This window comes from Pleurodeles waltl, chromosome 4_1 (genome assembly GCF_031143425.1).
Source record: "Pleurodeles waltl isolate 20211129_DDA chromosome 4_1, aPleWal1.hap1.20221129, whole genome shotgun sequence".
Classification (NCBI taxonomy): domain Eukaryota; kingdom Metazoa; phylum Chordata; class Amphibia; order Caudata; family Salamandridae; genus Pleurodeles; species Pleurodeles waltl.
In genome coordinates, this window is record NC_090442.1 from 281427292 (window position 1) to 281441280 (window position 13989).

Sequence of the window (13989 nt, forward strand, 5' to 3'; positions counted from 1 at the left end):
ATCAAGATGGATAGTTTCTTGTATTGTTAATGCATACCAGTTGGCTAACAAACAACTACTTGCTAGACCTAAAGCGCATTCCACAAGAGGAAAAGCGGCTACTGCTGCCCTCCTTAATAATTTTCCAATATCTGAAATTTGTAAGGCTGCTACATGGAAGTCTGTACATACATTTACTAGACATTACTGTTTGGACTCAGATGCAAGAGCAGACGCCCAAGTTGGGCAGGCCTCTCTGAGAAATCTGTTTGCATGACACACATCTATTCCTGCACTTCTATTGGACGGTCCGCAGAGTCAAGGGATGGGCTTGCTAATCTATTCAATGTTTATGACTATTGATGAGGATCCCCTGGAAGAGAAGGATAAGTTACTTAACTGTAAATCCTAGTTCTCTTCCAGGGGTATCCTCATCAAAGTCATAAACAACCCACCCTCCTCCCCGGACGCACGTCTCCTAGAAGTGCAGGACACACTATCTTTTGAATCGGCTACACAGCTTGCCACCGTAAAAAAGTACTGACCTAACTGTGAACCAACTGTCACCTCTCCTTCACCCCTGAGGCATGGTGGGATACTCGAGGTGCTCAGGGTCTTAAAGGCACGGTGCCAAAGTTTTTATGGTTCTCCTGTGTTAACCTGCATGCAGCCTATTGGCTAAGAATGCTCTAGTGTTTTTCAATGTAGTTTTTTATCTTTTTCTCTGATGATTGCTACTGCTGATTTTCCTGGGCTCAGTGGTGTGGTTTTAGTAGATATTTTTTCTCTTATTGTAATTTTGAGAACAATTTAAAAATAAAAATAAAAAATACATAGAAATAAAGCATTTTAGCCTGTTTATGATTATAGTCTGCATTGCTGTTTTACACATGTATATATGAGTTCAGTATGAAAATTTGGCTACTAAAAATGCTATATATATATTTTTCGTGCATATTTCATACTTCATATGTGTGTATTTTATATATGCTCCGGGGTCCCCGCACAAGGGCGGGAATATTCAATGTTTATGACTTTGATGAGGATACCCCTGGAAGAGAACTAGGATTTACAGGTAAGTAACTTATCCTTACTCGACCAGCAGATCTAGTAATATTTTTATGATTTTTCGAGCCCTGAATATTATGAGCCCTGGCATTATCAGAGAGGCTGTAATCTGAGCTCTAATAAAAGGAAATTGCTGCCTTAATCTGTCGCCGTACTAAATGGCACCAAAGGAAGGAGTGGAGTTTTTACTGGACAAGTAGATTTATGAAGCAAACTGTCCCATGGACAAGTAGATATCTTATAAAATTCAACACACCTGCCTCTAATAACCACTTTGAATGCGCCCCATGTATTTGCTAAATTGGTATCTCGAGGATCATTCAACTGGAAAACCTCTTACAGGGATTTAAGGCTCTTGACAGAGATGATCCCTGGTAAGAGAGCCGGGAAAAACCATCTATGAAGTCAAGGTGTGGGAGACGCCCAGTCTAGTGTAAGCTCCACTGGGCATGATTCAAAATTGCAATTGGGTGGAAGGTGGAGGTCAAATTGAGATCATAATGGAGTGTTCCAGGGCTTGGTGTATGAATACAAAGTCCAGTCACAAGTATCAACGGTGGGATTAGGAGAAAAAATGTGTAATCTCAAGCAGTAGGGTGTGCTGTCCTTCAGGCATCTATCTAGCCTATTGATTGAATCGATTGTTTTAGGGATTTAGTGAAGTTGCTGGTGGTTGAGCGTTGTGGATGGGTGCTATCTAATTCTGGATCCCAGATAAGGTTGAAGTCTTTTATAAGAATAATCCTGCCTCTCGGCAGAGCCTCCAAGGAGTTTGAGTAATGAGTGCTTGATGGTGGATTTTTTTTGTATTTGGTGAGAGATGTCACAACAAAGGACATACTGTTTGGTCTGTTTATATAGATCTGGCCACCAGTAACATTTTTGCAATAAGGAATTAGTAGCCACCACATCGGAAAGGGCAGGAGCAACTACCTCAGGCGCTGCTTTTAATACCTCTGGTCTTTGTTAGTGGTTGGGGATCAAACAATTACCCACCCCTGATATTGTTACAAAGGCAATAGTCTGGGCACTTATGTGATAAGAATAATTGGCGAGATACGCCTTTGGCAAGGGCATGCTTTCAGCCAAAGCTTTCACAGCAACCAGTGTTTCATCATCCAGCCTCGTTTGTGAGCAAGTATTCGCAGGAACAGAAGCCTTGGCTACTGCTGACTTTTCTGCTTCATCATCCAAGGTATTGCCTGCAGCATGTACTCCTTCACGTTGATGACCCAATGTATGAAGTACATGGCATTGGGTAGCATTTATTTTAGATCTGCTATTTTTCCCCCACTGTAACCTGTTTAATGGTGTTCCCTTTTGAATTTTTGAGCCCATTTTGGCGCCAGTCATGCAGATACTCATTAAAGGACTGGACACAGTAGTACGAATCACAAACTATTAGTGTTAGCTGTTCAGGGTCCTGTGTTCTAGTGCCAATACCAGAGCCTTAAGCTTTGCCAGTTGTGTAGTGCAGTCCCCTAGGGTCTGCGTGTAAGTGTTTTGAGGAAGGAATTTTCCATCCTTCATGACACCACTCGCAGCGCCACAGGATGCGGAGTACTGTTGTTTGGTGCCTACAGCCAGTTGTGCTGAACCATCGGTTATATTAGCATTTCATACTGGCCCAAAGGCAGTGTGTATGCTGGTGCCTGGCATTCAAGTTTGTTTTGGAGAAATTCTTGAGTCTGACGTTTTGGGTAAAAAATATAGTCTAAATCAGTGACAGTCAGAGATGGTGCCCATTGAATCCAGCATGGATGTAATGCTTTTGCGTTTGGGACTCTGGCTTTTGTAACAGCCTGGAGGGCTGGTATGGGGGTTACGACGATAATGATAATTCCCTGGGCCAGAGGTCTCTCTCTAAACAGCAGTCAGAATTGTTTCAGTGGGAGCAAAGCGTTATTCAGCTGTAGAGTAGAAGTGTGGTTTATATGCTGTAGGTGCGGTATCACCTTCATATCACCTTCATTTAATGTTACATAGGTGAATCCGATGGCACCAGCAATTACTCTGATGACCAAATTTGTTTTATCACATGTGTAAATGTTTTGCTTCTAGCATGTCCTGCTGCAATGCTCTCAGAATGTGTGTATTTTTGACTGTTCAGTATTTACTTGAAAATTCAGGGCGTATTAAATCATCTAATAGTTTTATGCATTGTGCATAATCTGGGATGCAAGTTCTGCCAAAGTTGAAAAAGCCCAATAATGATTGCTCTTTCCTTTATCTGATAGCTCATATCCCAGAAACAGTACACTGAGAAAGGCAATTTTAGTTTTTTAAATTAAATTTGTAGCCTGTTTCGGCAAATCCCACCAAAGTGCGGTCTACAGGTCTTAAATGTTTCACGAGATTGCCATCTGTAGGTTAGATGATATCTACATAGGACAAATCCTCGGGTCAGTGCCATGTAAGATTGATGTTACATGTGCTGAAAACAGTCCAGGACTGTTTTTATACACTTGTGGGAGCCTACAAAACGTTCTTTGCAAGCCTAATGCACTAAATGAGGTTAAATCACTACTTTCAGGCACTGTATTTTGGCAGAAGAACCAATTGGAAATATACACGGTTGTTTTGCATTTTTTGCACACTAAATTGTTAAGTGCTGTGTGCATTTTGGATAGTAAATGTGCTTGTATGACTTTTCGAGTGTCTGTAATCTAAGACTGTTCCATAAAAATAGTCCAGTTTAGCTACAGGGAGTAAGGGGTTGTTCATTGGTGAGAAACAGGCTCAGTTACACCCTAGTACTCAAGTGGTGTGAGTATGTCTCTCACGTGTGCTTTAGCCTCCTGTTTAATGGGATATCGAGGTTGAAGCTGTGGTTGTGATCTGATATGTATTATGTGGTAAGGAGAGTCTCTGTCCCATACCACATGGTTGCGATACAGCGTAAGGGCTTATGCCAATGTCCAGTCTGAAGCGTAAGCTTCCCTTAACTTTACAAGAACCCAGGGTCGAGAAATATGGAATAATTACATCTTCCACTAGTGGGAGTTTACGAATAAATTGAGGTGACCAGTCTTTTTCAGCCAGAAGGGTATCATAGTTTGTAGTTAATCTCTCCTTAAGTATCACTTTAATTATGCGCGCAATGTCTTCTTCTATTTGTATTTTAATTTTATATACCCTGTTTTGCTGAAGACGCGCCAGTCCGCTATTTCAACTTCTAAAAAGTCATTAGTTGCTGTCCTATCCCGAAGCTCTTGAAGATTCTGATGAACTAGTGTGACATCTGCCGCGCTGCATTGCAGAGTCAGTGCCCACTTACTGTTCCTCAGTAGAGTCCTCATTATGTGTGGCATTTGTAGCCAAAATTCCAGCCGCCTTTTTCTTTTTAAACTGTTGTTTCTGTTGGGGAGGTTTCTCTTCCTTTGTTGTGGAAATGTCTAAGATACATTGTGAATCTTTTCTTGGTTTCACATATCCGTTTCGTTGTTTGGAATGGCTACGTCTCTCACATCGTTTATCTGGTGAGTCCTGGAAGGAACAAGACTGGAGTGTATCAGTATATTGATAGTGATCCTAAGTTTATATATTATCTCTTTTTCTTAAATTGTATCTTTTTTCAGAGGTCTACGGATACAGAAATTTGCTTCTCTGTTTTACATTATCTTTTTTTGTTTTGTTTACCCTCTGCTTGCTTGGTAGAATCCTGATTTATACTGTAGTTGTGGTTTACTCAGCCGGGCCCCCAAACTATTCAGACCTATACTTGAATAGGTTTCAGCGATGATTTTTGGTAACTCACGCTCCTCTGCAGGAACATAACGGAGCCGCTGGCGTACTGCCAGAGCTATTGCTTCCCCTTTAAGGTTACTTACTATTATTGATGATACTGTGGCAAAATTGCTAATTAACTGCATTCCTAGGTCTAGGGCCGGGGCCGTCCCATATTTATCTTGAATTTGTTTCTATACTTCTGGAAGATTTGCAAGTGTTGGTGTACCATGTGCGGTAGTATGCAGTGCAGCAAATACTAAACCCCATGTGTTACAGTTATCCACTGAGGGAATCATCCCGAACGGCAAGCACATTGTGAGAATTCTATGTTTATCTTTGGGTCCCGTATGGGGAAACACTGCTTCCAAAGCGTTTATTTTTTGTGCTTACTGAAGCAGAATTTCTTTATATTTGAGGGGTGCCTTACCCATGATCGAATGCACTGTTGCAGGATTAATGCCTGCCGTGACTATATGTGGTTGCGCTTGAGCAGCCCTTGCTGGGGCAGTATTTAGTGTTTGCATTACAAACTGTTAAGCGTCTATATACTTGTCCTAAATCATTTTATAGGTGGTGCACTTCTGCTACCGCCATTATATTACCATTAGGGTGTGCTGTATGTGTCCAGCTGTGGCCATGTAGGACTTTCATTGCTTAAGGGACCTACTCTAACATTATGTGCAATGTGTGGTAGGGCTCCATCAAGCCAATTTTGGTGTTCTTGATAAGATAAAGATATTTCTACATATACTTATGTTCTGTATTGGGCGGGTGCGTTAGCAGGAGTGTATTGATGAACAGTGTGCGTGTTCCCATCTGCTGCTGGAAAAGTGACTCAAGAATAAAAATAAAATCAGTTCTATATGCTGGATTTGCCCCAACTATAAATGTAACTGATCCTCCCTCCTCTGTGAGGCCCTTATTTATTAAGTGATTTGTGAGAGGGAGCCTCATGTTTGCTGCAATTATAACCCATTGGGGTTCCACCATACTTCAATATTAGAATGTTGTGGTTCAGAGATAAAACACCATCTGGGGATTTAATCCTTTTAAAGGTTCAATCTTTAAACACCTACAGCGATAAATAGGTGCTTCCTATCTTAGTTGGGGAGGATATCCCTGGTTCCATGGACGTCTCTGTATCAGGTAATTAGGGTATATTTTACCATATAATTAGACAGAGATACTTGGGAGATTAATAAATCGCTGCCGAACCAACTGTGGCGGTGCCATGTCGTAACGTGACTCCCGTTATGGTAAGGAGACTGCTGGATTTGGGCAGCAGCACAACCAAGTGCGGGAGACTGAGTCTGATCCTGTGTCGTGTGACAGCTGTTGGCCTAACCATTCCCAGCCAGCTAGCAGCACCTCACCAGAACCCAAGGGTAACGGAGATTTGTGGCAGCACTTTGCAAGACATCTAATGGTTTTATTGAATTACCTGCATTTGATGTAAAAATGCATATGTTGCGATTATGAGGATGATGATAAAAGCAAAACAGTGACTAGAAAAATGGAAACATAGAAAAAGTCCCACCTTATTATCACAATAATGGTTTTAGAATCCCTACTGGTACTATTAATATTCTATGCAAGAGCATGGCAGTGTAAGCCCCAATCTGCCCATCAGGACCCCCCTGCCCCTGGAAGGAACCCATCCGCCATACCTGTGGTTGTAGGTAAAGAAGAGGTCCGTTGCTACTGAGAGTCCTCCCACATATGGGTAGAGGTGGTGTCCGATCTAGGCAGAAACTGCAAAGTTGGCATGCATTATTCAATGGCAACTGGCTGTAAATCCCCTTTAACTTAAAGGGAACAGTGTGGTGTTTTATAATAAAACATCAGATGTTCTGAGAAACCTCCCTGACATGACAACATGTATATTTTGGTGTATAAGAGTTGGGGACACGATGAACGCTTTCTTCCGGTGTCAAAATGTGTACTTTTAATTCCTTCTGCCCAAAACCACACCAGTCTTCCGTTTTGGTTTCTTATGATCACCTTTATTTACAGCGGGAAACCCTGCTGAAGTATTGCATGCAAAGACACATTGGGCAAGTCTCAAAGCATATCTGACTGCGCATACCTTATATACAGTTGAAATATAAAGGTTTACATGATTTGCTCCCGGCCACATTCCGTTTCTCACCACAAGTACATCTCCTGATCATCAAAGTCACACCATCCTGTTTGTACTGAGAGTGCCTGTTACCCGTGACGTGCACATGTACTGAAACTCCGGTTTCAGCACCTATTTTACTGGTGTACCTATTTCTGTCTTACGTATATTTTTTGTACAAGAGGGAGTCTGTTCGCAAGATGGAGTTACTGTAGATATTTCTGTTTCCACTTTGGCAATAACTAATAAGCTTATCAGAGTCAGCCTTGGAGAACAAACGAGTGAATATGTTTTGCAAGAAAAGAATAGCAAAGGCTATGCAAAAGGGCAACAGTTAAAATAATAAAAACAGCATCCGCTAAACAAAGCCTTTGCTAAAATAATAAAAATAAATAAAATGCCATGTGTCTATATGAAAGGGCACAAGCTGCAGGCCTAAGCTAAAAAATGCTAAAATAACATGCTGGTATACTTAGCTAAAGCACCCTTACGACAATGAGACCTTACCTACTGCTAATGGGTTGTGCAGGAAAGTGGCCCTTTTTGACATGGTCACCCCCACTTTCTGCCTGGTATGTGATGCAATTTTGACCCAAGGGCACTGGATTCCTGCTAATCAGGTCCGCTAGTGTCACATCACTAACTCTAAAACTGTGCAGTTCTTCCCCAACTGGCAGTGCTTTTAGCACCCCTGTAAGTCCCTAATAATTGGTACCCCTGGTACCTAGGGCATGGGAACTAAAGAGGTTCCCTAAGGGATGCAGCATGTACTGGACTCCTCAGCACAGTCTTGCAAACAGCCATTGCAGGCTGCATGACAAGGTGCAAAGAAAAGTAGAAACACAGCATGGCACACCTCGTATGTGCCATGCCTGCAGACACTGCATGCAGTATAGATAATTCACCCCTGCAGCAGGCCTTTAAGCCCTAAAGCAGGATGCACTGTACAACATTTGTGAACATATCTGCATGAGCAATTATGTCCCAGTGATGTCTAAGTCGATCCTTAGATATTACAAGTGGCCAAGGAAGCCATTTTAAGTACATGTGTTGGACACTGGTAATTACGACATACATGATGGCTTCACTGAAACCCCAGATGTTTGGTATCAAGCATCTCTTATGAATAAGCCCACACTGATTCCAGTGTTAGATTTATTAATACATATACACAGAGGGCATCTTTGAGGTGCCCCTTGAAAACTTACCTATTACTAGTGTACTGGCTGACTGGTCCTAACCAGTTTGCAGCCACAGACTAGTTTCTGACCCTTTATAGGTGGGAGCCCACGATCTCTGAAGTCAGAAACAAAGCCTGTTCTGGGGAGAGGTGATACCAACTCCCCCAAGCAGGATGGCTAGTTAACAGCATATCGAGGCAGGAGGCTTTAAAGGCCTCTGACACCTTTGTTATGCGTCGCTGGCTTCCCCAGTCAGTGGAGATGCCACCCCTCTGCCCTGGGCCCATTTGACAGAAGGACAGGCGGAAACATTAGCTAGTCAGGAAGCGTGTCCCCTATCAGGCTAGTTCTACCCATAAGATGGGTTACCTGATGTGAACGCAAAACGTAGAATTCCGCCGTCTTGATTTTGGTGGAGTTAGGCTCACTGAGAAAAGGTTATGCCCCTTCCACACAAGAAGCGGTCATACAGAGGGTGTAGTCAGCCGAAAGGTAAGCTGCCCATTGTCTACTACCCGTCACTCCCTTTAACACCCCTAAATTGATCCTTTAGGAGTTACCCCTGATGTTAGGAACTCAAATTTAACAGATCCAGATTATAAGAACCGCAAGAACACAAGACTTACTGTGGAGTGTTTCGCCAGACCCTGCCTGCTTTCCTCCGTTTCGACAATCGCAGCTGAGCATCTGCCAAAAACTCCGGACTAAAAGCCCTTTGCAAATTGCCAGCAATCTCCCTTGGAGTAGAGAAGCTACTCCCCTGCAGTCCACAGGCACCGAAGCAGCAGAGTCCTGTACATAGTCTTGCAGCCCGATGCTGCAGCTACCCAGGAAGAGATACCTGTGCCCCAGAAGGGCAGACATGTTGGCCCACCATGTGTGAAGCCACCAGGGCCAACCAGAGCCCCACAGCACCAATACCACGGGTACCAGACCCCTTGCAACAAGCTAAGCCCACATGCGTTCAATCCGGACTCCAACTGCAGTGCGACTGGGCCGCTGTCGAGGGAAGTCAGCTCCAGAGAGACCCACTTCCTGAGTGGTCCAGCTGTCCTGCTTTTGCACCCTCAACCGCTGAGACCAGCAACCCTGGGGGCCTTTGATACACCCATCCCAGCTGGCCTATCTACTCTGCACCCGAGCGTCCCAGCCCGCATCCCCGGGAATCGGCTGTGCTTTCTTCCTGCCAGGACCCTTGTGACCCGAGCCCCCTGTTGGGAGCTCCCGGACCTATCCCCAAGTCCCCCTCTGCAGCCTGTTTCCAGGTTCCCCACCCTCACCTCACCCCCACTTCTCTCAACCAGAATAGCTTGCAAAGCTACCAACCCGACCAGCACCTCTGCACCCATATGCCCCAGGGCAGGTAACAAGTAACTGCTGGTGGTACTTTGGACCCCTACCACCCTAAGTACAGAAAGCTACCCCCAGAAACTGACTGTAAATAACTCTATGGAACATATGCCCTTTTCCCAATAGGAAAGCATTGCTACATAGATGCATGTAAGTTAACATTTCACTTACCTGTAAAAATCGATGTTTAAAAAAGTACTTACTTGATAACTAAGTTGTTGGCATCAGAAATTACTTTAAAATACGTGGTATTTTTCTAAATTGGGCTCAGATTTATTCTTGAGTGTGTGTTTAATTAATTGCCTCTGTGAGTACAACAAATTCTTAGCACTACCCTCTGACAAGCCTAAACTGCTCGACCACACTACCACAAGAGAGAGTATTTTGTGTTGTGCGACTCTGTAAACCAAGAGCGGTTTGCCTGGACTCCTTACACAGTGCACCTTGTTTTGGTCCGTTATATAAAGAGCAAGCTTCCTACAGGTCGATTACAGAGCACATTTTCCAATGGTTAAATCTGCCTTGTGAAACCCTAGTAAATGTACTTTAGTGGAAAGTCTGTATATTTGTGCAAGACTATTTGCTGGTATATTCTGTCGGGTCTCTCACACTTGTATAAATTTCCATTTCTCTTGGTCGAAAAATCTACTGTGCAGTCTTAGTTTCCAAAAATTATTCCAAGATATATTGTGTGTGGAGGTATGCTAATCCTGTGAATCTAAAAAGATAAATACACTGAAAAATTCATGTCACAAAGTAACATGGTCTGATCTGTGAAATAAGTGATCTGTCTGTTTACTGACTTGACCAGGAAATCTGTGAAAGATAGAAGTACCTTCTGTTGAGTTAGGAAGGCCTCTTTACTAGCCAGTTTTTGTAAGGTCCTGCCTACAGACAGCTTTTCGCTTTCTGTTGTCCGAGATTTATTGTGTACAATATCAATCCATAGAGTGGGCTTCCTTGCTTATTGTTAGTTGGCTGTCTTGTCAATCACTCTTACTTCCTGTTTTATTGTTTTCCTTCCTTTTTGTGTTTGCCTCTCTCCTGTAGCATAGCTTCTTTACTATCCTTGTTTTTGGATGACTTGTATCCTTCCACGGCTCTCACCAAAACGTACTTTTTTTTTTCTTTCTTGGAGCTTTTCATGTGAATGCATGTGTTTTCTTGCTTTCTCCACATGTGCTGCTTCCCCCTCATGTCATTGCCTCACACTGTCCGTGTTGTTTCTCACCTCTCCCAGGACATCCATAAAAGCACAGCAACAGGTATATTTTTGCTGTGCGTTAACTGGAGTATACCGTCCTGTTTGTTAATATTCGTTATATTCCACATGTTGTATTAAACTCTCGACCTTGGCACTAAAAAGAGAAGGGGCACCTGCTGCATTCGCTGAGCTGGTGTTAGGGACAACAATTGTCCTTAGCATAAACTGAAAAAGAGATGTGTATTCTCAAGGATGTCCTTAAATCTGCTCTCTGTTCTGCTGCAGGGACCAAATGACTGGTGCATTTGTTTTGGTTCAATTTCGGTGCTAGTGCCTTGGCATTTTCTTTTACATTCCAACACTACTTATTCAAGGCCTCAGACAGCTGTTATGTTATTTTTTTTGTACCTTCAGCTAGTCCTGTTACTTTTAAGCCACATTATTGCCAACAGCTTTTAAAATTGTTTACGTTTTCATGTATTAAAAATATAAAATAATCTATTATGTTTCTAAAGATTGAAAATGTTGAATTCAATGTACAGTTTCAAAATACCCTGAGATGTCTGCTTTTGTTCCAGTTTTTTTTTTTTTTTTTTTTTTACTGTTTATTCACAAACCTACAAAGCCTCTAGCTTGGCATCTACATTATAGACGCACAACCTATTGACTTTGCCAATGCTCAGTTGTAGTTGAACACAGCTAATTTAATCTTTGGTAGCGCTGAATGATTTTTTTCTCACTTCTGTCATCTTGTATATTATTTTTATAGGTGCTCTAGGCCTTCCCATGAGGGGAATGAGCAACAACACTCCCCAGTTAAATCGCAGCTTATCACAAGGCAATCAGCTACCAAGCCATGTAACACCAACAACAGTATCACTTCATACGCCACCTTCTCCAAGCAGGTATTCATTCCTATAAAATACAGTACAGTAACCCTCTCCTGATACAAAATGACATCTAAAATAAAAAATGTCTCATTAAAGTTTTTTGACAAATAAAAGTATGTTTGCTTTTGCAGGGGCATTTTGCCAATGAATCCCAGGAATATGATGAACCACACCCAGGTGGGACAGGGCATTGGAATTCCCAACAGGACAAACAGTATGAGCAGTTCAGGATTAGGCAGTCCAAACAGAAGCTCGCCTAGCATAATTTGTATGCCAAAACAACAACCCTCTCGGCAGCCTTTTACTGTAAACAGGTAAGGTGGATTACTCAGGCTACATGCTTTAAAAAGTTTGGTTGAAGAGTTGTCAGCATCGCAATGGTTTCATAGGCCACTGTAGTATAGTGGCAGATGACGGTATCTAAGGATATTGCAAAGAGATTAGCTCCATATTTAGTTCTCATGTGGTAATTTATGGAGCATTTATCACTTTAAGATTAATCTCGATGTCATTGATATCGCATTCCTATTTTTTTTTTTAAATATTGTCTTGAAATATTTTCTGGTCGTTTTTTTGTGGCTATCAGATGTAAATATCCGGTTTCCTTTAATTTTATTCCTTTTTTGTTAATTGTGATGGGGCTTTATCCACCTATTTTATTAATTTGCCCTGCTAATTACATTTGAGTTCTACGTTCCCTCTGCCTTTACCTTACCCGTGTTTTTATCTACAGTTCAACCTTCTTTATTTATTGTACCGTTTGCATTAGTTTATTATCAGTATTTGCCTATTTACTGCACGAGTTTTGTATCCTGAGGTGATTAAATCCAAACTAATACTTCTGCAATACTGTGTGAAAAAGTTACGACATATTGAACAAAATATATTCACCTAATTTCATTTACAGTAAAATTGTTACAGTGCTTTGCAAAGCCTATACAATGGATGGATGGGTGGATGAAGCATGTGAACATAAGCATCTGCTGGCATTATCTAAAACCGATCTTACTTTCTGTTTTTTCTTCTCGTATAAATGTGGGAGGGGAAATGTAATCCCAAGCACACTTATGTGCACTTGCTAGTTATCTTTCCTAAGCATTTGTGTCATCGAATCTGCAGCGCACAGTGATTGGAGTTTGGCGTAACTGCTCTGTGCACTTCCATGGTTTGTGACTTTTATATGGTAATTCCACCGTTTAATTAGACATTAAGAGCGAGATACCTATTCGTGGTCCTTTTCTGTTCCATTATTATTTGCAACAACCCACAAGCACCAACTGCTTGTATTCATATTCTCTGTAAAAAAGCAATACCAGCAATGACATTTTGTGACCAGGCAGGGTCAGTGATATTATTGCGTCAATGAAACGTGTGGAATGAAATGTACGCTTACGGTGGCACTTGTTATCAACTTCAGAGTTATAATATAAGCAGCTCAGTATCTCATGTAAATGTAATACCTAATTTATCAGGATTTAGCTTCAGCATCACCTGAATAAATGGTTAAGTTGAATGTAGACATTGAGTGGTTTACTAAGTTGATCTTAATTATTGCAGGAGAATGGCTAAGCACAGTCAGTCTCCAATTTGTTGTAGGGGGAAAGGGTACACCAACATTTTCTGGGGGTTTCTGTCCCCCTTAATTAGATTGTTGTTCCTCCCCCTAACTATTTGTTTTGCATACAAACAGCATGTCTGGATTTGGAATGAACAGGAATCAGGCATTTGGAATGAACAACTCCTTATCTAGTAACATTTTTAATGGAACAGGTAAGGACGCTTGAAATATGTCCTTTTATGCTATAGCTGGGTCTAATAAATGCTGAACAAACAATAGTAAAATTTGTGACTGAATGAGGCAGATACATTTCTAAAGAATAATGTGTGTGTTAAGACTTTATTACAACTGTTTTGCATGATCACATACAAAGCCCAATTAAAAAAAAAAAAAAAAAAGTTGCGTTGCCCAAATTTGAATAAGCCATAATTGTAATTTATTTCTGGGTAAGTAGTTTTAGTTTGTCCTGTTTCACAGAACGCAAACATTATGACAGAACTGTGTGAGTTTTCCCCCTTAAAAGGTTTATTTTTGTAATTGCCGTTGATAGGAACTGCACATTTATATTTTTAACTTTTTGAGCTTCCTAAATAAATGAAATTGACAAGAAGATTAAACTTGCCTCATTCCGTATGTCACTCATTTTTGCATATAACAGACATGGCTGTACTTAATTGGAAGAACGTTGTGAACAAGTGATAGTGATGGGCGTGCAGTGGGTGTGCTTAAAAGCCCAGATATTTACCAACACGTCGGAAAAGCAGCGCTTGCTCGCTGCTGTGCTCAACCTAAAAAAGAGAAGGGTTTTTAGTAATGAATCCTATCGTAAATATTTAAAGATTCACACATTTGTACCTGAATGTTAATGTTTTCAGATGAGTGTATTGTAATATTTATGACTCCTAAAAGCC

At 41.5% G+C, this 13989-nt stretch overlaps 1 protein-coding gene across 7 annotated transcripts in view; it reads left to right on the forward strand.

Moving 5' to 3' along the window:
• CNOT2 (CCR4-NOT transcription complex subunit 2) overlaps positions 1-13989 on the forward strand; it is a 277346-nt gene that overhangs the window by 144282 nt on the left and 119075 nt on the right. For all 7 annotated transcript variants that reach the window (XM_069228334.1, XM_069228333.1, XM_069228330.1 and 4 more), the window contains 3 exons: positions 11400-11535; positions 11652-11834; positions 13211-13290. In XM_069228334.1, the coding sequence (XP_069084435.1) occupies positions 11400-11535; positions 11652-11834; positions 13211-13290 (399 nt within the window). The remainder of the gene's footprint in view (positions 1-11399; positions 11536-11651; positions 11835-13210; positions 13291-13989) is intronic.